Source organism: Tympanuchus pallidicinctus, unplaced genomic scaffold, assembly GCF_026119805.1.
Source record: "Tympanuchus pallidicinctus isolate F22 unplaced genomic scaffold, pur_lepc_1.0 scaffold8, whole genome shotgun sequence".
Taxonomy (NCBI): Eukaryota; Metazoa; Chordata; class Aves; order Galliformes; family Phasianidae; genus Tympanuchus; species Tympanuchus pallidicinctus.
This window is the reverse complement of record NW_026294802.1, coordinates 51,337,971-51,362,496: the sequence shown is the minus strand read 5'-3', so window position 1 is coordinate 51,362,496 and position 24,526 is coordinate 51,337,971. Positions and strand designations below refer to the sequence as shown.

At 55.7% G+C, this 24,526-nt stretch overlaps 1 protein-coding gene across 2 annotated transcripts; it reads right to left on the bottom strand.

Annotated features, from left to right (window-relative positions):
- Positions 1–1,080: 1,080 nt before the first annotated feature.
- On the bottom strand, positions 1,081–23,167 carry LOC128073721 (uncharacterized). 2 transcript variants are annotated; one of them, XM_052668897.1, is made up of 4 exons: positions 22,846–23,167; positions 21,955–22,160; positions 18,903–20,172; positions 1,081–10,069 (listed from the first exon to the last, which is right to left on the bottom strand). In XM_052668897.1, the coding sequence occupies exon 4, from the start codon at positions 6,527–6,529 to the stop codon at positions 5,351–5,353; it is 1,179 nt and encodes a 392-aa protein (XP_052524857.1). In that variant the 5' UTR covers positions 6,530–10,069; positions 18,903–20,172; positions 21,955–22,160; positions 22,846–23,167; the 3' UTR covers positions 1,081–5,350. The 2 variants fall into 2 exon arrangements, 1 of the variants encoding a protein (XP_052524857.1); XR_008202841.1 differs by lacking the exon at positions 1,081–10,069 and adding an exon at positions 15,807–18,667.
- Positions 23,168–24,526: the final 1,359 nt, after the last annotated feature.

Sequence of the window (24,526 nt, the reverse complement as noted above, 5' to 3'; positions counted from 1 at the left end):
TTAGCCATGGCTGGGGGACACTGCTGCTCATGGGGGGAGCCCTGCAAGCACCCTGTGTTCCTGAGCACCGTGGCCTGGGCGTAATGCAAATACAAACCAATGTGTGGAAAGAGGGTTAAGGCAAATGTTAACCATGAGAGTCATGTGCTAGTTCACCAAAAGGACACGGAAATACCCCACCAGCACAGGGATGGGGCTCAGGGTGGGCTCTGCGCACCCATTCTCACCGTCCCCAAGCTGGGGCAAAGCACACAAGCAGGGGATGCTGCACACTGCACTGTTCCTCAATGCCTTCTGGGTGTGTGGATGTTGGGACTCCAGAGACTGGCATCAGGGCCCAGCACTGAGCTCTTCACTGCGTCCTGTGTGATGGGATCCAGAGCACAGGGACTGCAGGCAGCTCATGGAGCTGCACCCAGCTGGTACAGATATGTGTGGGGAAACTGAGGCACAGCAGGGTCTCAGATGCTGAAGAGACGGATAAGAAGGGAGGAACCCGGCCGAGACTCATAGCCGGCATCAGACCAACCCCACAGCATCCCAAAGATCTCCTACTGCATCACTGAACATGTATGGGCAACACAAAGGCACCAGCTGGCCACCGAAAGGCACAGCTCCGTAACCACAGCTCCACAGTGCTCCTGGATGAGGACAGATGCTGCGCCCTACGCTTGGCACAGGGTCTGTCCTGCAGGAAATGGGACGAGCAGCACACGGCCACTGCACGTGGGGGACACTCAGCACAGCCCCCCAGGTGAGGGGCCGGATCCGGAGCTGCAGTGCCCAAGGAGGGAGCGGTGTAAAGGAGGAGGAGGCTGAGAGGAAAGAAAAAGAGAAAAATGAGTTTTCCTGCTGCCCCAGCGGTGTGGCCATTGATCGGGCGCAGGTTAGTGTGGAGCGGTGCTGAGAGCCTCATTCCCAACCGCCGGCTCACAATTATTGGAAAAAAACCCGCGCTGCTGCTGCAGTGAAATTAGTTATTGATCTCTTGTCTGGGTGACGAGCGCGGCGCGGGGCTGCGGGGCCGCTGCTCCCCGGGGACACAGCCCAGCACTGCGCTCACCCACCGCCGTCCCGTGGACAGAGGAGGGCTGAGTGCCCCCCTCCCCGGGGATCCCCCTGTGCACCCACCCCCAAAAGCAAAGGGATAAAGGGGCTCTGCCCGACCCCAACCCAGCCTTCCCATGGTGGCCCCGTTGGCACTGGTTGGGGGTGTCTCAGGGCATCTCCCACCTTTGGGGCGGCGTGGAGGGATGTGAGCAGCAGTTGGGGGCTTCTGTTGTCTTTGTGCCTTGGGGGGAGGGTGGAGAAGTCTGGGTCTGGTTTGCAAGGGGTTCATTTTGAGTTTTACCTTTCCTGTGGTTAATTCAGGAGGTTCTTTTGCATGGCACAATGGCTGCAGACCAGCGCTGCCATGTCCTTGGGCATTTCCTTGGGCATTTTGGGGTTGTTCAACCCCCCCTCAAAGGATTTTCCCCCAACTATTTTCCCCGGAAGGAAACTCCATGAAGTGCCTTTGGGGATGCAAAATTACAAGTCCCTTAATGGAATCCTAGGGGCAGTGGGCTCTGCAACACCCTCAAGCTTTGGGTTTGGGCCCCCCCCATATGGGAGCTGGATGCTGGATGCAGATTGGCACACAGGAATGGCACAGGCTGATGGTAGTTCCCATGTGGAGACTCAAAGACTTCGCCTATGGTGAGACACCATGGGGATGGGACAAGAGGGACAGCAGGCAAAGGGACTCAGAGAGCATCCCCAGGCCCTATGATGGGACACTGAGCCACTCTCAGCCCCACGCTCAGCATCCCAGACCCCATCCACATGGGTGTCCTGGGGGAGGCTGGGGGGGTCCCAGCCCTTTCTCCACACCCCAGACAAAAGCTTGGCAACAAAAGGCTGTGGGATGCGAGGAGGCACCCCCTGAGCCGGGGGGTATTTGTTTAAGCCACAGGGGAGGGACAGCAAGCTGCATTTCAAAGCGGTTCCCCCTTTGTCAGCCCTTGGCAGCCCCCCTTGGAGCAACATTCCTGGCGTGGGGCTGCGCAGGGGGTCCCAATGGGCTCCGGTTACAGCGCACTGCCCCATCCCTGCAAGGCAGCTCCCGGCCCCATGGCTGCTTTTGCAGAGGGGAGAAGGAGAGGACTGGGAAGGGAAAATGGAAAAATGCAGCCAGAATGTGGCAGCAGATGGGCCTGGGAGCCCATTCAGGGACTCATAAGGAGAGAGTCCCCCCAGCTCCAGGGATTGCTTTCCACCCCAAGCTGCCCTGGCCGTCACGGCTCCACGTCCCATAGTTAAGGGGATGACCGTGTAGGGCCGTGCCGTCCCGCTCTGCCCCATGGAGCTGGCTGTAACCCACACCAAACGCAGTGGCTGGGCAGATGGAAAGACCAAATGATGGCTTTGCAGGGGGGCCGGGTTTGTGTGAGCCATCCCTGTCTCGGTGAGCGACTTCGAATAACGGATACACTTGAGAAAATCGCCATCTGCTCCCGGACAATTCGCAACCAGAGGAAAAGGTGAAATAAATGCAGGGATGGCTTCGACGCCAGCAGTGGGGCCATGCTTTGTGCAGCATCCCCAAAGCCATTTGGGCACGAGGGGATGGGTTGGGATGAGCAAGGCGCGAGCATCCCGGGTTCGGTGGATTTGGCAGGAAGATGGACTCTTGCCAGATCGATTCTTTTTTCCTTTTTCTTCTCTTTTTTTTTTTTTACCCCCACCTCGCCATTTTCTAATACCTCCTGCTTCCAGCTGGGCTGGAAACAACACAAAAATAGACAAACTACAATGCAGCACTTTCGTGTTTCAAGTCCCGGAAGAAACAAGATGCAAAAGATACAAAGCCCATTGCATGGGGACAGTGATGGTGGGGTTTATTCACCTCTTGCTCTTTGCTAGGCTTCACCTGGGCACGAGTGCAGATGTAAATGGAGGAAGCTCGGGTATGAGCCAAGTAGAATCCTTCCATGTTATCTGAGCTCATAGAAAAGCTCCCGTTTGGTTGTGATGGTGAACTGGAGGCGGGCAAGACACTTCCCCAAAGTTGCCTGCAGCACAGGGCTGGGTGTCCCCTGGGCCTGGGGAGGGCTGGGGGTTCTGGAACAGCCCCACACCCCATGGCCCCACACCCCATAGGCACAATGGGTTTCCATCAGGCAGGCCAGAACCATGAGCACAGCGCTGCCATATGGTGATGGGTACGGTGCTGAGGTGTGGTTGTAAGTGCTGTCTGCAGGGGGTCCTGTGGGTGCTGTGACCACAGGGGGCAGCCCCACCAAACACCCCTTTGGCCCCCATGCACAGCAGGACCCCCAGGCTGGTAACTGCCCCCACGCACAGCAAGGAGCAAACCCTGCTGGACACCCCAGGAGGAGGAAGAGGAGGGGGAGGCAGAAGGGCTGGCAGAAAGCAGCCGAGCAGGAGCGATGCAGGCACGGCGAGGCGAGGCTGAGCGCGAGGGAGCGGGAGCAGAAATCTGTTGCCCAGGATGTGTGCTTTGCTGTCAGCCGGCTCTGATTAACGGGCTGCCTTCCAGCTCCGAGCCGGCTGCGTTCCTGGCAGCAGCCGAGGCCCCACGGCTTCCTGCCGTAGGAGTGGCTTTGCTGAAAGGTTACATTTGCACAATGTGCCGCTGGAAAAGCGGTGCCAGAGGTTGCAGGCGGGGGAGCCGGGCGCGCAGGCAGCTCCGTTCTGTGTAATGGAAAAAACCCTCCGGGGGACGCGCGGGGAAATATCACGTTACGGTCCCGCAGCACCGAGTGGGGCCGGGCACTGAGCTATGGGGACAGGAGAGGGATGGGGGTGTGCGCCCCACAGCGCTGCTCTGAATGGGGACAGATGGGGTTGTGCCCCCTCCCCATGGTTTGCTGCGCCCTGCGTTAAAACGGCGGCGACGGAGGGCGTGTGTCGCTGCCCCTATGTGAGGGGTGTCCCAGATCTGGCAAGGAAGGATTTCCTTCCGTGGAACCTTCGGACAGCTTCTCCACAGCCCTCTGCTCCCCCCCCTCCATCCCACCTCCTGCCCCCAGCGCTCTCCTACAGCATTGCCCCAGGCTGCAGCTGATGCCACTCCGGGATGGGACCTCTGCTGGAGCAGGCTCCCCTTCAACCTGCTAAACGTTCCCACTTCATCACCCCTTGCAAAGGATTTTTTCCCCTTTTGCTTCCCTTGTTTCCTTGGTTTCAAGGTTTTTCTTCCTCATCAAGTCCCTTATTAAGAGTGGATTCTCAGTTTCAGGGTGTTGGTGGGGCAGGAAGAGGGATTGCAGCCACTCCAGCTTTTCTCCCCTCATGTGTGGGACCCAAGAGCTGTGCCCCAGCTCGCTGGGTTTGCCCCAAAGCTTTACTGTTATCTCACACTCCCCCCGTGCTGTATCTCATGCTGGAGCCAACTGGACTCCCAACCCAGCCGCATTCTGCTGCACAGCACCGCCCAGCCCCAGCCCCATTGCACCTCCGATGTCCCTGCCTTCCCTCTTCATCTGTTTTCATTAGGATTTGGAGATAAGCTTCAAAATAAAGGCAGTGTTTTTATCCTCGCTGCCTTATCAGCATCCTTCCAGCGGGGCCCGGACCCAGCAGTGCTGTATGGGATGCTCCAGGGAACACAGACCCCAAATCTCTCCCCCCAGATCCTGCAGATTTGCTGCCCCACAGCCTGCAGTGGAGCTCCGGAGGGCACCGGTGGCTTTGAGAAGCTCTCTCTGCACCTGGGGACAGCAGTGCTGCACGCACCCACGTGCGGGAATACAAACCCAGCGCCAGCTCAGCACACCTGGATTTTATTCCTGGCTCTGCCGCTGACCTCCAGCAGTTGTTTCCCTCCCCTGGGGCTGTCTCCTCTCCTGCTCTGTCACACCACCAGCATTTCTTTGCCCCAGTGAGGTCCCCAAGCTCCATCACCCCTTGGCTAGAGACAGAGCCCGACTTTGAGGACACGGCCCTTCCCTGCCCTTTTCCCAAACAAGGTCCCCAGCCTGACAGAATAACACCGCGTCCACCGAGTTCTTGCTTATGGACGGCAGAGATCTGGCTGGTCGCACGGGGTTGGCTTCTGTCCTCGTTTCCAGCTGCTAAATTGCATTATAGACAGTTAAAAATACATTGCATACTTTCCTAATGTGACTTTCCCGTGGTAGGCGAGCAGCACCGCCGCCGCTGAGATGCTGGGCAATGCAAGCGGGGCTGCACAGCAGCTCCACGTCCCATGGGGGGGCCCTGCTGGCTGGCAGATGGCTGCCCTGTGCCTTGCCTCAGTTTCCCCTCTGGTGAAAGCATTTGACAGCAATCAAAACACACATATGAGAATTCGGCGCTATTTAGTTGGGCTTTGCAGAAAAAGCCACTATTTGTGCAGGGAGCAGAGATTAAGAGAAGTCCAGAAGTGAGCTAGAAATGATCTGTTAATAGCATGATAGCACAATAAGTCCTGGGCATGATTGGAACTGCAACACGGCATCCCACTGAAACACCAGCAACACACAGACTGAGGCAGCACCAAAAGAGGTCTGGTGCAGCCTGCAGATCTCCCATTGCTTTGCTGTGGGTGGAAGGAGAACCCAAGTACCCAAAGAGGCAATGATGGGTTTCCTGCAGCTGGGACACACCTGCACCCCAGCAAATATTTGTTGGGGAACAGCTGCTGCTCCCGAGTGCTGTGTGTGCCCATCAGTGCAGTTGTGGCAGTGAGGTGCTCTGACACATCTCCCACGTTGGCTGCCTTCTTGTTGGGCAAGGAGGTGATGGAGGAGCTGCAGCACCTCCCCAGCTCTGCACCACTGCAATGTTGAGACGTGGGGGACTTCCCACGGGCCCCCAGTGGACACCCCTTCCTATGGGCCCTCAATGGATGCTCCTTACCATGGTCCTCCAATGGACGTCCCTTCCCATGGGTCCCCAATGGACACGCCATCCCATGCACCCCCAGTAGTCGCCCCTTCTTATGGGTCCCCAGTGGACACCTCTTCCCAATGGCCGTGCTGTTGGCCAAGCAATGGTGCAGGAACGGATGATTCCATGCCCATGGTATCGGGACATGAGGCTGCATGTGACTCCAGCACAACCAGGCACCTCCTGTGGATCCAGGGATGGGGTGGGTAGGGGCTCCCACAGCCAGGAGGGGCTCAGCAGGAAGAGGAGCGCTTCGAGAGGGTAAGGAAGGAGTTAAACTCCTGCAGAGCCAGCCCCCACCCTCTCGCTTCTCTGCTAACTTTGGGAGGAAGGGAATAGCATAAAGGTAAGAGTGGAGGAAGGAGAGAAAGAGGAGACAGATGAGAAAGGGAGAGAGAGAGGGAGAGGGGGAGCATGGAACAGACGGCGGAGAGGGAGCACGCGTGGGGGAAGATGCTGACGCTTCTCCTCCAGCTCTGCGCGATGCAGATAGAGGGGAGCAATAAAAAAAATTAACAAAAAAAAGGCAAAGACCAAGGGAACATGGGAGAGGGAGAAGGAAGGAGCCCAAGCAAGGGAGCATGTGTGAAAGTCGCTGCGAGAGAAGGGGCCTCTTTGATTCCCCGTGCCTCATACCAGACAGTGTCTAGACTGCAGCAATTATTGTCAGCTCAGAACACCCAGGCATTGCCATTTCAGCTGAAAGGGAGCTTAACAAAGAGCGAGGAAGAAAAAAATACCCTGCGAGCAGTGCACTAGGCTGCCTGCAGCAAGAGGGGCTCTTCGGAGGGCCTTCTGCCACCCTTGCCCCCCAGCAAACCCCAGCCCTGTGGGCATGCAGTGGGGAGGGTGATGCTGCGAGCTCCATCCCACTGCAGCCGTGGGGTGGAAGCAGTTCCTGGCCCATCCCCATGGCCCTTGCTTGTGCCAGCATGGGAGAGCTCTCCACTGAAGGCTCTTGGCGTTTGGGAGAGGAAGAGGTGAGGAGGAAGGCTTGGCACTTTTGCACCCAGTGAGCCACATGTTTTGATCGGGTCACACAATGGTTTGGTTGGAAGGGACCTCAAAGATCATCCAGTTCCAGCCCCAACCGTCAGATCACGTCGCCCAGAGCCACATCCAGCCTGGCCTTGAGCAGCTCCAGGGATGGGGCATGCACTGCTGAGCCTGTTGGTGGCAGGGAGGCTGTTGCTGGGACATGATGGGGTGACATTGCTCCATGGACCAAACCAGCACAAAGGCCCTCAGCAGCCCCACATGGAGCCATGGAGCAGCAGTGCCTTTGTCAAGAGTTTTGTTTTCTCTGCAGTTTGAGGGGGGCTTGCTGCCTGTTCAGCTGAACTGATTGCCATTGTCACTTCTTTGCCTTTGGGGAACAGGATCCAATTTCTGACCTGGCTTGGCTGTGTCTGCAAAATTAAGGGCTTCTTCTCCAGTGCGATAATGGTTCTGATGCCATCATGTGGACATCACTATCCAGGATCTGGGCACAGCAGAGCAGAGCTGATGACAGCCCAAGTCCCACAGAGGTCCAACATGGAAGAACCTCCTCAGGGAGGGTCGTGGCCCTGCTTCCACATGGTGTCTGTGGATATAGGACATTTCCTCACGTCATGTTCCCCATGGAGCTCAGTTTGAGGCTGAGCACAGCAGCTCAGGAGCCCCAGTACCACCCTGGGCAGCACAGTGAGGGACTGCAGATATTTCCTGGAAGGGCCCATGGCTTGTAATGCTTTGGGCTGGTGTTACAGCCATGGAAGACATTGAGTTTCCAACCAGGTGCAGGTGCTGCAGTCATACAAATACTTTGTTTTGGGTCAGAAAGGGTTTGCCCTTCACAGAGGACTTCATGCACCGTGTCCCATCCACACTGCTGTGCCTGTGCCCGCAGTGCAGCTCTGGGCGTGGGGCAGCAGATCCCCAGCGCTCTTCCAGCTGTGGGGCTTTGAACAACCGCTGCAGGGCTCTGCATCTCAGACCCAACACAACCATGTCATGCTGGGAACAACACCGACATGTCTCTGCACTTTGCCCAGGCTCCCATCTACACGTGGTTAAGCAGTGTGAGAAAGAAGACCTTGCTTTCTCCTCCACTCCACAGGGCAGCTCCACTGGGGCTCCGTTCCCCATCCCAGGGCAGCCTGAACCTCTCTGCCCCTTCTCTCCCCTCTGCAAAGCTGTGTGCTGACGCCAACCTCATGTTTTCCAGTTTCTTCAGATTTACCCCCACTCTTTTTTTTTTTTTTTTTTTTAAATCTGCCCGCTTTCCTTCCTTCCTTTTTTTTTTTTTTTTTTTTTTTTTTTTTTTTTTTTTTTTTTTTTCTTCCTGGGTTAAAAATAATCAAGTTTCTGGGAAGCAGCAACTCCTGCTGCGCTGCCTCCCCGCACTCGCCCCGGAGAATAGCTCAGCCCGGCGCTGGGCTGCGGCCCCTCCTCGCTGCTCGCTCCTTCCTCCTCCCCACCCCCTACAGGGATCTGACTAATATGCTCGGGCTCTGCTTGCCAGCTCAGCTGGAAAGGAATTTAACCGTTGCGTGGTCTGGAGGGAAGAGCGGGGAGCCCAGAGCCGCCCCGCCGAGCTGCGACCCTCCTCGCATCGCTCCTGGTTGGCTCCGTGCGTGGCCACGTTGCCCTGAGCGTGGGGAAGAGGGATGGGGAAGGAGGGATGCACCACACCAGAGCCCAGCAGCCCCATCCCTGAGCCCCAGGAGGGCGCAACCATCTCCTCCGTCTGTTCCCTGCCTTCTGTTGGGGGCACAACGCAGCACCCCGGGCTCTGTGCTCCCTAACGGCAGGGATAGTGGAAGTGCCTCCCCCACCCACCTGCGTTCCCCGTGTGCCAAAACCCCAAAGCGACGCCGCCCGCCGCTCAGCCCAGGCCTCAGCGCTGGGCAATGGAGCAAAGAGGGGATGCAGGATGTGGATGGGGGTCCCAGCGGTCCCAGCTCTGCGGCAGCAACTCCGCAATGGGGCTGAGACCCCGAGCACGGAGCGCTGAGCTCAGAGCTGCTGCAGTGCAGTGCTGTGGCAGCAGCCAGCAGCCCTCCTCCGGGGTGCTGGGAACCAGCCTCTGCACCAGCACAGCTAGCAAAGGCAGCGTTGTGTTTGGGTAAAAAAAAAAAACAAGAAACATGCGGGGAGAAAGCTGTCTTGACCAAGGTTAGCCCACAAAGTCTGTGGCAGAGTCCCTCCCTCCCCATAGCTCCAGCTTGCTGCTGTGCTGCAGCATCTCCCTGCTCCACTAAGAACTCCCCTTGAGGTCTCCTGCTGTTGCAGAAGCACTTGGAAGCCAGGACAGCTCAGCCCAGCGCAGAGCAGTGCCAGCTCCAGCTGCGCCCTGCCAGGGCACAGAGCGTCCCGCAGCAGGATGTGATCCTTCCCACAGCACATGGCCCCCCTGGAGATGGGGCTGCAGAGGAGGAAAGGGCACTGGGGACAAAGCGAGGGCCCAGGGAAGACCAGGGAAGGGTGAGGATCCCATAGATGCCGGGATGCTCCGTGCTGCAGGGTCTGCGGGATGGGGGCTACACCGGTAAGAAGGATTTGGAAAGAGGAAGATGTCTCCTCCAAACCCTCCCTTAAATGGCAGTTCTGCTGTCAAACAGGAGAGGATGGAGCACGTCGATCCTAAATCTCCCGGTGCTCCAAGAGCTGCCTCCAGCCCCGCTGCCCCGCAGCAACCCCAGCAGCCAGAAAGTGCTGGCAGGAGGGAAAGGGGTTGAGAAACTGCAGGCAGCAGGATGAGGCAGGAGCCAGAGCAAGCAGGATGTGACTAGGGGGTGACGGGGACGGCTGGAGGGGTGCCACGAGGAAGCGGTACCCGGGGCCATCCTGTTACCTCCCTCCCACGGCCCTCCAGCCCCAGCACCGCTCCCTGCACAGCGCTTCTCTGTTTCGTCCCTGCCACCTAAATTCTCTCTCAGCAGCAAAGCAACGCCTTCTCCTTCCATTTACCGTGGGGTTTTGCACTCCTGCCCTTGCTGGGTGCTTCCGGGGCTGTCACTCTGGGCTGTCCCTGCCACAAGTGCCCCAACCCTGTCAGTGCATCCGCGTGGCAAACCTGATATTTGCTGATCCTTTTTTCAGCACAGATTTAACGGCAGTGCTGGGAGGTGTGGGGTTGAGGAGAAGCTCAGACCATGCCCTTCTCAGTTCTCAAAGTGTTGTTTTAGCACTGCAGAAAGGAGAGAGGAGAGAACGAAGGAGGAGAAGGAAGCAGTAAAAAAAAAGAAAAGAAAAAATAATAAAAATGACTTTTTCCCTCACTGAAAATGACACCCAAAGCAGCTTTGTTTTGTTTCCCCCCAGCTCTGGCTGGTCCCAAGCTGCTGGCACCTCCCTCTGCTGTCCCCTTCACTGAGCTCCCATTTCATTGTCCCCCACCTGCCCTTCCCCTCCACGTCCTCCAGAAATCCTCATGTTTCCCAGCTCTGACATGGCCCAGGGAAGCCAATGCAAGAGCCACTCCTGCTAGAGAAGAGGGGTCCAACCCCATGCTGCAACACCCACCCTATTGAAAGGCAAGAAGGGACACGCAAATAACCCCCTCATCAATCCTGCCACGCCGAAATGCATTAAAAAGGATGGAAAAGCAAACACCCTGATGGGCAAGAATGCATGCTGACACACTGGCTTTGTGACGGTTCACCATCAGTCTTGGCTTCAGCTCATATCAGTATGGAGCAGCTTTGCTGTAGGGCAGGATGACAGGGAGACCCCCCTGCTGCCCATGGGGTATAGGAAATGGGCTGGAGCTTCATGGCAAAGGTGCTTCATGGTCAGCTGGGCTGAGCAGGCATCCCACAGTGTGTGCTGGGTACAGAGAAGGGGATCCCACACCTCTCTGGGAAGGTCTGTGATAGAGAAGAGTCACAGAATCATGAAGGATGGAAAAGCCCTCTCAGATCCCCAGGTCCGACTCCATCCTTCCCCACCACTCCCACTGTCACAGCCCTCAGTGCCACATCTCTGGAACACCTCTGGGACAGTGACCCGCCACTCCTGGGCAGCTGTGCCAGCGCAGCACTGCTCTTTTGGAGAAGCAGCTTTTCCTAATGTCCAACCTGAAAAGGCCTCGTTATAGGCCAGCATTGCCCTGCTGCACAGCAAAACCTCGAGAGCTCCAGGGTGCTGCAGCTCTGCTTTTCCAGCAGGGATATTGCATGGTGTGTATGCTGGGCAGGTTTGAAAATGCAAACCATCTTCCATCACTTGCATGACAAATTGTATTTGGGCATTTTCTAAAAGATTTTTTTTATTATTATTTTTTTCATTCCAGCAAACCTATTGCTTTCAGCTCAAAGATTACCTCAACGTAAAAGAGGAGATCTAAAGAAAATAAGCCACCTCCAAACACAGTGAAACAAAAAACCTTTCTGTCCAAACCAAACATCATGGCTTGACTTAAACTAAACAGTCATACTGGTATGGGGTATTTTGTGGGTCCTTATTTTCTTCGCTTCGCCAGAAAGCCCCTCCTACATCATCCGAATCTCTGTGCTGACCTGGTCCTACTTCCACACCCAAGACATTCTCTTTGGGCACCAACAACACTCTTCCTTCATTTTCCCATCAACACTGTTCTCCATCCATGGACGAGACCCATTGGACGTTCTTCCATCCACAGATCAGACCCAGTGGATGATCTTCACCAGAAGCAAGCGACACTTCAGTTCCCCTCGTTCAGAGACCTGTGAGCCTGCCCCAAGCATCCTCCAAAGGAAGCCATGGCCAAGAAGAGATGAGCACCCAGAAGAGGTTGGTTTCCCTATGGCTTCAATAGGGGAAGTCTATGGGGAGGGGGCTACACAAAGAGATGCTGGGTTCCATTTCCAGCCCCCCGCTCTTGCTGGGTGTGCCAGGGCCGTGCCCTCCAACCCGAGGCAAAGAAGTGAAACCCCAGCAAAGTAGCAAACAAGTCGAGGCGTAAACAAGGCACGAATCCACGGCGCTTCACCGTGGTTCGTTATCTCCGGTTAGACTGGAGACGGTAGAGCTGGGTTTGAGGAGAGCAGAAATATCAGCAATTAAAGATATGTCGTGTCAAAAAAACTCTAAACTGATTAAAGTTGAAGGCTCCGTTTTCTTCTTTTCATCAGAGAACGGAATCAAAACCTGCCTGGAAAGACGCGCTCCCCCCGTTCCCAGCGCTCCGAAGGCAGCGCCTGCATCCGTCCTGCTGTGTCCCTGCATTTTAATTACCATCTTATTAATATTCATGAGGATAGGCACTCAAGGGGGATTGCAGTCTGTCATTCTCTCTCTCTTTCTTTCCCCCTCTCTCTCTCGGCTGAATCTGTGTGGGGTTTTTTTTTTCCCCTTTCCCAACAGTTGGCGTGCCGCAGATCCGTACCGCGTGTGCGTGCCGACCCGAGGTGCTGGGTGTGCAAGGGGAGGACGTGGGGGCTTGCACTCGGGTGTGAGTGAGATTGCCCCCGTTGTACACGGCATCCCGAGACGAAGCTCAGCCGTGCTGCTCGGAGCGAGCATGTGTGTGTGCAAATGTGGTGCCGTGCACTCGGTGCGGGATGTCGGCATGGGAGCGGAGCGGCACGGTGCTGCCAGCAGAGCTGATGCACGTGCGAGCAGGCGTGCGAGGAGCGTGTGCTCACACTTGTGTGCATTATCCTGGCTGTACAGGTGTCTCTGAGCACCTGGGTCGATGGTGTGGGACCACACTGAGTCACAGCCTGGGTTGTCAGGGTGAAGCGGGACTTGTTGTTTCAGGCAAGCCCTGTGAACCTGGTTTGTGGGCGCACAGAAGGCACAGGTTGGCAGCGGAGCTGGAGGTAAATCGATTTTCTCATGCCTGAGTTGAACGATACGGGGTTCACCTGCTGCCACGTGGCATGGAACCCTTTTTATGATCCCTACTGAACGTAATGGCCATGTGGGTGGGTGGTGGAAAAGACCCACATGTGCCCTGCTCCCGTCTGGCTGGAGGAAACATGGCGAGGACTGAGCTATCCCCAGCTGGGCCACAGCCCTTGGGGCAGTGCAGAGCCATGGGCAGATCCCCCGTCACCCCACAGTCATTCCAAACATTCCAGCCACCACCACCATCTGCACCCCTGTGTTCAAGGAAGATGCAGCACCAACGCTCCCTATTTCCTCATCGCCTTCCTCTTGGCCAACACCACCAAGAGCTCAAAGCCCTTGGGGGAAGGATCCCACTGCACAGTGCACAGCCCTGCCATCACCAACCACCTGCAGAAGCCTGTGGAGAGACACTCCAACTCCACGGCTCCCCAACGCCCCACTTGCTCAGCTCCACAAATATTTGAATTAAGGTCCCCTGGGGAGCTGCAGTCACAGAGTAACTGATTTCTCCTCCTTCATTATATCTCTGTGTAATTTACCGAGGGACGGCAGCGTGTGCCTCCGTTTGAGTGAATTCCCAGCAGGACTCCCCAGAGCTCACAAATCAGGCAAAGGCAAGGCATTAGAATATGAAAGGTGAGGCTGGTCTCCCCACCACGACTCATCTCACTCTTCTGTGCTCCAACAGTCCCATATTACGTTTGATTTCCACCTGCCACCTCTGGTGGGTCACGCTCCTGTGTGAGCAGGGAGGTGCTTGGGCACAGGGCTGTATCCTGCTACCTTCTGGGCAGGAAAGGGATGAGGGTCACCTCCCTCTTGGCAGCATCTCAAGAACCAGAGATGAAGAGTGCCAATAGAGCTAACGCAGCAAAGGTTTCTGGATGAAACCATGTCACACAGCAGAGATCCCTGCCCTAACATCTGACTGTTTTCACCCATGGCTCCATTTCCACAACTACAAAGAAGAGCAACCATTCCCTCTGTTTAGTTGAAGACTCCACCAGTTAGATGTTGGAGGTCTATGGAAGCTAACCTGCATTCTGGATTGCATCTCCAGTAAGGTGGAACCAGAGGATGAGTCTGCCAGTGTGTCTCAGTAGTTCCCTGAAAGAGGTCAGAGAGTTGCAAAGGAGAAATGAAAGCAAAGGGAGAAATCAAGGTCTTTGGTCTAAGGATGCACAACTTTGCTGCTTGGGATTGCCTATGAAACACGCAGTGCAAAGAGATTGATATTCAGCAGACCCAAATCTGTCCAAACTAAATCCAAACTTATGCCCAGTCCTGCAAAGTGCCTGTGCTGAGGTGCCAGGTGTGTGCCCACGAGCAGGAGGCAACCAAGAGGTCACAGGGCCTCCCATGGGTCTGAAATGCACCTCTAGGGCAGAGGCTGTCCTGGGCCAGCCTGGGCATTGCTGGGGATGTGGCACCAGAGTAAGGCACCAGTTGGGCTCCGAGGCAGTGAGTTCTCTGTTCCAGATACGCTGCAAACAGCGGAGGGCAACATTTTGCTTCCTGGAAACCCAGAGAAAGAAGTGTTTTTCCTAAGAGCTGCCGCTCGTAGGCAACCTGTAATGGAGGCTTCAGAAAATTGGGTGTTCCCCCTTACATCTCCTCTGCGAAGACAAAGCCTTGGCAGATGGCAGTGGTGCTTCACAGTGCTTAGATGTTGTTTGGGAGCTGGGTGCATGAACCCTAACTCTCTTCCCTTTAGAGGTACAGAGTAAAATCTGCCTATCCCTCGGATATCTCAACTTCTCAGAGCCCACGTACTGTCTCTTCGCACAAGCTGACTCAAGGACCTAAGGCTCTTCAATCTGTAACAAAGAACTCCTTTCTCCCAAACATTCCCCAGTCATCGGAGCTAAATAGGCTGTGCTGAAACCAAACAAAATAAAGCCCATGTGAAGGCAGCTCCAAATCCCCATCTCCTTGCCAGCACTCTGAATTTCCTCCCATGGGCAAGCAGCTTCTCAGTGTGCCAGGGCTGGGAAACACAGCGATGGGCTGGCATGGCAATGATAAGAGGGTACCTGGGAGGGAAATGTGCCATGGAACTGCACCAAACACTACATGTGCTCTGTGCATGAGATGTCAAGAGCTGTGAAAAGCCTTGGAGCAGCTCCTGAGCAGCCTTTGTGGGCACCCAATGGGGAACCCCAAAAAGGGGGATGCATGGGCACCCAATGAGAAACCAAGATATGGTGATGCATGAGCACCACTGGGACCCTTCCACAGCCACAACGGGCTCCCAATGGAGCTCACGCATCCCCTGCTTGGGGTCCCCAATGGGAACCTTCCAAACGCTCTGCCCAGGCCACCCCCTTGCTGCCCCAACCGGCTGCTTCCACCCTCTCCAATTTGGGGCCAAAACCCCACCGCAGTGCAGTGAACCCTCCTCCCCCAGCTCCTCGCACCAAGCACCACCTCAACAACTGAAGCAGCTGCCTTTTCCCATCAGCGAGGTGACGGCAGGAGGGGGTGTCCACCCTCCCGGGGGGGAGGATTTTGGCAGAGCGCACCCGGAGGTGCTGCCGGTTCCGGAGCTGCGTGCCCAGGACCCCACGAATCACTGGGGCCGGGGGCTTTCTGTGCGAGCAGCTCGTGATCAAAGCGCCGAGCACAGCCCGGGGCTTTCGGGGAGGGGGAGCGAAGGGGGAGGCGGGCGGCGAGAGATGAAACGGAGCAAAGTTCTTCGGGTTCGGACGCGGGAGTTGGAAAGGATTCGACGGCAGCTTGGAAAAGGAGGAGGAGAGGGCCGGGAGCAGCAGCGTTCAGCAGAAAGGAATGTCCTGATGGGACGGCAGCCTGAACGCCAGCCAGGACCCCCCTCCTCCCCTCCCCCTTCCCAAGGCTGTTTAAAAGCCCCGGACCTCTCCAAGCCCTTTAATTGGAGCTTTAAAAAACTTCCTTGTTCCTTGACGCGGCGAGGTTTGCGTTTCATGCCCAAAATGACTCAATTCCCCCTCTCCCCCCGTGCAAAAAAATTCTCCTTTGAAACGTCTGCTCGCAGCCAGCTCCGTCCCCTCCCCATTAGCCCCAGTACCCCCAGCCCTCACCCCGCCAGCCTCTTGTGTGTATTCTTGTTCTCCCCTAATAATCCACATCCCAGCTGCCTCCCTCTCCCTTCACCCTCCTCCTCCCTGCCTCTCTCGCTCCCTCTTTCTCCCTCCTCCCCCCTCCTCCCCCTTTCCATAACTCAAAAGCTTGTCAGGCTGGTTCCAGACTGCTGGCGCCAGGCTTCACTCCAGGAAAAAAATAAAGCAAAAGAGAAAGGCATGCAAGGCAAAACAGCCCCGCCACATGAACACACATCAAACCAGCCCTTTATCTCCCCGGAATGCTCTCCCCTCTGCAGAGCTCCCTACCCCGTCCGACACACGCACACACTCGCTCCCATCGCTGTACCCCTAATGCAGCACACGCCCCGGCAGAGAAAAGCGAAGGAGCAAATACAAGATCTATTATTTATCAGCGTATCAATTATTTAGAGCCCCGTGGCGGGGAATGGGTGGGGAGAAGAGGCCTTCGTGGAGGCGGCTTTTACCCCGATCATTCAGGTGAGGGGCTCCTTCCTGGACCCACCTCCCATTGCCCACCCACGGGGAGGTGACCGCGTGCCTCCAGCCCCATCCTTTGCCCTCGTGTTCCACCTTGATCCTTCCTCTGACCACAGGAGCGCTGTTATTCTTCCCCATGAGCAAGAGAACCGTGTTACCCCGCTCTAACAACAAGGGAACCCCGTTATCCTGCCCCACAATCAAGGGAACCCTGTTATCCTGCCCCATGAGCAATGGAATCTTGTCATCCCACCCCAGGAAAATCCCAGTCCTGAAGGAACCAGACCTGGTGTGTAATGATGGCTCTTACAGGGTAGACCTGGCCTCCACGCAGCCCTCAGCAAGGGGAATTTTGGCATCAAGCTGCAGTGCCAGCAGCACTCACCTGCTTTGGGGCAGCCTGCACATACCTCCAAGCCACCTCCCTTCCCAGGGAATGCACAGAGCCACTGATGGCCATCCCATAATGGCAGTGGTGGCCAGTGCAGGGATGTGGAGCCGAGGCCGTGGTGGGGCTGTGCAACGGACCTGAGGCCCTGTGAGTGCTCCTGCCAATAAGCTTCCCCTAAAGGTCTCTTCCCCGCAGGTCTTGCCGCAATATGGAAGTTGCACAGCTCTTCACCTTATGGGATTTTAGGCTGGTCTTTACCCCAAAAGGTGAGAATCACAGAATCAGTAAGGTTGGCAAAAACCTCTCAGATCCCCAAGTCCAACCCCAGCCCACCCCACTGTGCCCACTGCTACATCCCTCAGAGCCACATCCCCACAGCTCTGGGACGCCTCCAGGACGGTGACCCCAGCACTTCTGGGCAGCTCTGCCACTGCAGCACCGCTCTTTCAGACAAGTAATGTTTTTTACTACCCAACCTGAACCTTCTGGTGCAACTTGAGGCCATCACCTCTCATCCTACCACTGTTACCTGGGAGAGCACACAACCCAAATGTGGGACACAGACTAGGCTGTAGGAGGAACACTACTCCAAAGCTACACAACGTCTCCACATCCTTCCAGCCCAGTTTTCTCTTGGATTTTGGAGCAGAACCCCAGCCCACCATATTAATGATCCCTTTGGCAAACAGCCCCATTCCCCAGCCAGGTGACACTGCGTAGTGCTGTGCCGACATGCTTGGGTTCACCCATGTGCCACTGCTGAGAGCTCCCAGATGGCTACCACAGCCTTCCCTGGAGGTAGCCGGGTTTCAGCAGCAGATCATGCTGAAGTAGCTACAGTGGGAACGTGTGATGAGGTGGGTGTGCTAAAAAGATTTTTTTTGGCAGACTTCAGGATGACTTTATTGCTCACAAGTTCTCGAGTCATGCCTGAGTAACACACTCATCGCGTGTCTGAAGCAAAAAAAACAACAACAACAAAACCCTTACCCCAGCACAAAGAGTGACACGTTTTCTCCCCAAGGACACCAAGAAGCATGCAGGAGAGCCACAAAAGGGCCCCGAAACCCAAGGATTCTGCTGTGCTGCTCCCAAGTCTGGGCATCCACCCCAACCCCAATGGTTTCTGAGCATCCCTCCAGCAGAGAGGGGAGAGGGCAGCAGCACGGAGCCCTTCTGATGCTGGCTTTTGGGTGGCAATAGCATCACCAGCTCTCAGGGCTCCTCACCAGCCCCTAAGGAAGACTCAGGTGGGATGGAAGTCTTCTCCCGTTGGGTTAAGAAAGAGTAAGAGTCACCTCTTGCACTTCACTGTACCAATGCTTCCACACCAACAGCTTAAAACAGATGAGAACTGGTTTGGAAAAGGGGGAAACGCTTGACCTTATCAATTCCATTCCATTCTAATGGGTTCAAAGAGGACATTTTGGTGAGTTCTTCTAGGACAGCTTTCACTTTTTTCTTTTTTCCAAAAAAGCCCAACATTCCAGAAAAAAAAAAAAACAACCCACATTCCCTATATTTGCTGCTACTGAAAGAGCAAATCTATCTCTGGGAGGAAAGCAGGACAACCCGGGAAGGAAAAACTTTCACTGAAGATTGAGGGGGAAAAGCAGAAGAACCTGAGTAGCCTTTCATTTAGAACCAGGCAGTTTCGTGAGGAAGAGAAGAATTCCATTCCGTGGAGAGCTGTTCCTGAAAACTTTGTGTGCACTCATGTTTAAAGGCAGGGTGCGTTTTGGGGGGTTGGTTTTTTTTTTCCTAGCTAAAATTAAAACTCCACACACACAAAAAAATACAACATGTCAGCTGTCCTGAGGCACAAACAGCATCCCAGGGACAGCAGCAGCGCCAGGACAGCCCGTGCCCCTCACCAGGCAGCCCCCATTGCCGTGATGCTGCTGGCAATGGCTGCTGGCAGGGGAAGGTTCAGCTGCATCCTGCTCTGTGCTGCCTTCAGAAAAGCCAAGGTGTGGGGAGCCAGGGTTGGATACGCTGTGCCCTTAGGTAAGAAGGAAGAAGGATCAGGGCAGAGCAATGGGTGCCGGTGCGCAGGGACCGGACGGGGATGGCGGGCGGCTGCAGCCGGTCCCAGCTGTATCCTTTTCCCACTTCCCTTCCATGCCTGTGGCCGGGCTCCCACCCCGCTCCCGCCCCGCTGAGGTCAGCTCCGGCTATTCTCTCCTCCACTTCCCCTGCTCCTGCCATGCACTTCCCTTCTCCCTTTGATATTTCACCTTCGCTGCGTCATCCCCCCACGTGCCGGGTTGGGGCTCGGTTCCACGTGGACGTTCTGTTCCTTACTACTGCCACAGGGTCGTGTCGGGGCTGTCTCTCACATCACCATGAGCCAATTGCCTCTGTGCTTTTGGGGCTCGTGTCAGGAGGGCCAAACAGAAGCACTGGGATGGCCAAAAGGCAGTCAGGCCTTCCACCATTGGCACCCAGCCGCATCAGGTGCTCCCTTGGCTGCTCTCTGGCGGGTTTCTCTTTTGCCAACAAGAGGAACTGAACAGACAGAAGCTTTTAAATGCACTGAACTACTCACACAGGGTAGAGCTCTGTGTTAGTTTGGTGGCGGATTTCCTCAGAGGTTGAGCACCATCACCCCCTGCCCACATCAGACACATCAGCTGGGCATCCCATCCCACCTGGACAGGACATCCCTGGCTCTGCCCCTTCCAAGTAGCGAGCTGTCACACAGTCACACACGTGCTCCCAAACCATCACAGATAGCACCGCCCATTTGAAGTCTCTCATATGTTATTTGTAGGAAAAAAAGACCTCAGAGCTCCCTCCCAGCCTCACAGTGCATCCCAACCACCCAGGAAGCACCAGCACTACCAATATGGATTGGGATGGGAGCACCAGCAGAGGAGAGGCTTGGCACCAGAAACCAAGCAGTCCTTTTCACCAAGCAGGCACTGAAATGGCAGCAATCAGTTCCAGATGCCAGCTGAGATGGTGGAAGAGGTACCATCAACGCAGAGGTACAGCCTCAGGCTGCTGGCATCCTATCCTCTTAAACCCTTCCATCTGCCAATGGCACCAAGAAGCATCAGCCAAAATTTCCAAACCTCCTCTTTTGGCTCATGGATGCTCAGCGCAGGGTTGCTGCCTTCAGTCACCTGTCTATACCTGGGGGGTCCTCTGGGAGCAAGGAGGGAGCTGTAGAGATAAGCAGTGGTGATGACCTGGGCATCAGGCAGCCCCACAGCCCAAAGGATGGTGATGGTCTCCCACCCCATTGCAATGGGGCAACGCTATTTTGTGGTTTCAGGCTCAGATTATCTGAGTGACTCACATGGATTTTTGTCCCCCTCCTGGAGGTCTTTCCTTCCTTCGTTGTCATTTTTGATAACCTGAAATATTAGTCAGCTGGACTGGAGCTGCACATTTTATTTAGCATCTCCAAAGGAAAACATAGTGCTAGCATTGAAGGTTGAAAACACACAGAAAGAGTGTGGTCAACTCCAAGCATTCAGATCTCCTAAAGATTTCCAGACTCTGGAAAAAAAATCAGGGGAACAGCCTTTAAAATAATGAAATTTGCAAGAGAAAATGAAAGAACAGTTGGCTTGTTTTTATTTCCCTGTTGGCTCCCAAGCCTTTAGGACACCTTTATGTCTCCCTCTGCCAACCTAAGGAGAGGACCCTTAAACAAGCAATCCCTATGCAACCAGAAGACTGAGGCTTCAGGGAAACCTCGAGCAGGAGACCAAAGACATCCCTGAAATCCCATTCAAAGCCCATGCAACTCCACCAAAAGTGCCTCTGTTGAGGTGTCCCATCCACTCCCCAGCAGTACTTCTGTCTGCTTCTGGCTGCTGCTACACCTGGCTCCTCCTTTGTATTTTCCCCATGAGCCCCAAGCACTAAGCACGGCCCCACTGTGGGGTGGGTTGGGGTTGGGGAACTGAGAAGTCTTTTCCAACCTCATTGATTCTATGGTGAAAATCACTGCGCACATGGGCTGAACCTCCCCAGGAGAGCCTTCGCCCCATCCACCAAAACCAAGCATCCCCTGGGCATTGCAAGTAAGAGCTGCTGTCCTGGAGTTTGGGGCAGGAGAAGAATTTGGAGATGTCTCTGCTTGCAGCTGCTCGGGGGTCAAAAGCAAACACACCATAGCAGTCCGGAACCGGGAAGAAGCAGGGTGCGGTGAACGCCCGGTTCCTCGTGCCGGATGAGGAGGAACTCGGCTTTGTGTTTCCCATGCAGGATGTCGCAAGAGGACACTGAGCCCTGAACCCACAGCCGGGGGGAGGAAGCCGCCCCGAGCAGCGGCACGGCCACGAGGGACGGTACGGCGGTGGCATCGGAACAGCGGCTCCGAGCAGGCGAGCAGCGCCAGCTGGGTGAAAACCGCAGCCAAGCAGCTCGGGGCCGATGCGGGGAAGCAGCCCCGTGCGTGGCGTGGGGCAGGGGGCTTCGCACCGCCTCGCTCCCCGGCTCTTGAAAGCAAATACAAAGGCTGGGCTCCCCAGCCCTCGCTGATGGTCGACCTCTCCGTTGTCCTCGCTGCACGCCTGTCCCAGTTCCAGCAGCCGGTTGCTACAGCAACTGAGCTCTGACTAATCATTTGCGCAATGACCTTTTTTCCCCCCAGAGAGAGGGAGGGAGGGAGATGGAGGGAAGGGAGGGAGGGGAGGAGAGGCAAAGCAAGTGGAGGTTAGCAATAAAAAGCAGCCGGGGAGAATGGGCTTTTAGGAGATGCGAGATTTGGGGGGTTGCGTTACGCAGGGACCCCCACTCTCCTCGCAGCCCTTCTGGTGAGAACAGAGGGGGGCAGGCTGGGGGTGTGGGTGAGGGGGTGGTGGATGCGAATCGGGGCTCAAACACAGTGCATCCTCCTCTCCCCTGCTCCATTTCCTCCCAGTCCCCAAAAGAAGGGACCGAAGTCAAGAATTTGGCTCTGCTGCTGAGAAACCATGAAGGGTTGGCCAGTCCCAATGATGAGGAGCCTGGCTTGAGCACCCTGAGCCCGGCAGCTGGGGGGGCTGAACCCCAAACCCCTCAGCCACATGCTGTTACTGGGCCCCAAAAGTGACTCAGGCAGAAACCTGAGCCTGCCTCCAGTGACTGTCACTGTGTCACCATGATGGGTTCACTCCCATTGCTGATGACCACAGCCCAGTGAGAGCAGGGTCAGGTCTGGCCTCATCTCTGTGATGCCGTAAATAATGCACGAGCCTCTGCGCACAGCCCCAAGGAACACACACGAGCTCACATTCTTCTGACGTGGGAGAAAACAAGTTTAGAGGTTGCAGGTACTTTTTCTCCTCTTACCCACTGGAAAGCAAAAGTTGATGAAACCAAAAGAGCGCATCCAAGGCTGGATGGTTGTGCCACCAGCACTGAGTTTCTGCAGCAAAAGGATTTGGGCTCATCTCCAGTCAGGTCAGAAAGCAGTCCCATCTGACCTTGACCAACCACATAGAACTGAGCCAGCTGAGATAGCCAAGAAGAGATCCCTGGTGATGGAGAGCAGAAATCTATGGAGAACCACAGGAGAACAGGTTGGCTATTTGGAAAGGAAAGGAATTGTGTACAAAACAAAGTATTTTTGTGGAAGGATAGACCACAACATGGAAAAAGCTGGACAAGCTCTGCAATGCTGCTGTGCGAATAGGAGAATGAGGGGAAGAGGAGGAGAACCTGGGGTGGCCATGGGGCACAGCAGGGAGGAGTGAGCTGTGCCTGGTGCTGCACACGTGCACTGCAGGCAGTGCCTGTCCCACAGAGGAGCTCAGGGCTGCTCCTGACCCCGTGGAGGGCTCTGCGTTGGGTGTATCCAGAACTGTGCTGAGATGCTGTGGTGGCCCATCCTTACCCTGCCTTTCCACATTAGGCACAGGCCCCTTCCTTAAGGCTGCTCTGACAAAATCCTTCTCACAACTCCTGGCCCCATAGCAGACATCCTCCTCTGGCTTACCACACTCCCTTCTGCTCATCAGACAAGCTCAAGGACAGGGCATTCTTAGCTACCTAAGCACCTACCCAAGTTCCCCTTGCAGCATCTGACCCCAAACTTGGCAAAACCAACACGCATTTTACAGAAGGTTCGTAGCATGCCCATAGCAGTGCACTGCAGGCAGCCACAGCTTGCCCTGCTTGAGCACATCAAAGCCACATCAAGCCCAACGCAATAAGCACTGCTGAACAGCAAGAGACACGAACCCGGCCTTGGTGCTATGCACTGCGGTCACACGGCTTCCAGATGTGGACAGCCCGAGCTCCAGCCTGCCCTGAGCCACCCTGTAGCCGGGGGCTGCCTCTAGACTGAAAGGCAGAGTGCAGAAATAAAACTGCTTTCCATCTCTTTTTGGTTAAATCGCTCTGCAGCTTGCAGAGCTCCACCAAGGACAATTATTTCCAGCATGTGCCGTGCGTGAATGCTGCAAGCAAGGCAGAGCTGGAGTTTCATCATAGCCCGGCTTTGTGCGCAGAGCAGAGAAGGAGGGGAGAAAAAAAATCTAAAAGGAACTTGGAACTGAAGGCCCCCCAGCCTCACCCTGATCCCGAGGAGGCTCCGATCTGCTCTTGCTCAACCCGACATCGAGAATGAGGAAGTGGAGGAGACAGGCGGGGGAGGCGGAGGAACGGTCAAGCTGAAGACAAACAGCCCCCGAGCTGCAGGGCTGGGAAAAAGCTCTGTGAGCAAGAGGGCACGGGAGCAAAGAGCATTCTGCATCCATGCTGAACCCCATCCCCACGCAGCGATCCCCAGGGTTTGGGTAACCAGAGTTCAGGTCTCCCAGGAGATGGTTTCCAGCACCCAGACCTGCAACCCCTGCAGCCCATGGGGAACGGCACAGCCTGTCGTGGTACGGCCACGCCGAGCCAGCCCCAGCCAACCCGCCGCCTGCCTTGCTCGGCAGCAGCCAGCTTTCAGCACAGCCTGCAGCTCACTCGCTCGCCTCCGTGCTCCTGAATACCAGGAACCACAACACCATGTTTGCTGCAAACAGGAGTTAGCATAAAAAATTAAAACCCAGCCAGGCGCGAGGTGCTGCAGGCGGCTGCTGCAGCCCGGGGCCCTGGCTGCTCTCTGGTCCCACCACCTCTGTCGCCATCCCCATCCATGCGCACACTCTCCGATTCATCTTGCTCCAGGGGAGGAAGAAACACAGGCGAGGCAGCCCTGAGCTGCATGGTCCAGGGGTGGTGGGGCAACACCCAGAGGAGTGCTCTCCTGCTGTTTTGTGCTTCCACTCACTAGAGCGGCCAGGAGCTGCCTTCACTTTATCCCTCTTACAGCAAAAATAACATAGCAGAGAAGATCCCTAAAGGGGTTCCCATTGCTGCAGCTGAGATCAGGACCTGTGGTCTGTAAGGTAAACCCCACACACATTTCCTATTCTCTTCTGGAGAAGCAGGGAACTGAGGCACCAGCGTGGCTAAATGGGAGGGAGATGAAGGGCAACAAAGAGCAAGACCCATTGCTGGGGTTGGTAAAACCTATCCCAGAGATCTGATGTTTCCCAGGGAAAGTGGCAAATCCCATGGGAAGGAACACTGCATGAGGACCAAGGAAGGCAACTAAACCCAGACAGGGAGCAGACGGAGCACAAACCCAGCAAAGCCCTGGGGAAAGGAAAGCCAGCAAAACTTCAGGAGAACGAGAGGTTTCTTTCCCTTTCATCCCACTGCGAGAATTGGGGTGAGGTGCCTGGGCCAGCAGCTATTAGTCAGGAGCAGAGCCTGATGGAGGAGCTCATGGGAAGGCAGCTGAGCAGCAGGACCTGTGTGATCGCCCACAGCAAGCAGCAATTCCAGCAAGTCTACACCCGGCGTGCATCTCAGAAGCATTCTGCTTTCAGAGCATCCCTGAAAGGGAGAACTCATTGCCAAAAACCAG

Bases quoted from the DNA above. Each gene is read 5' to 3' on its own strand.
- LOC128073721 (XM_052668897.1), bottom strand. From the start codon at position 6,529: ATGAGGCACGGGGAATCAAAGAGGCCCCTTCTCTCGCAGCGACTTTCA.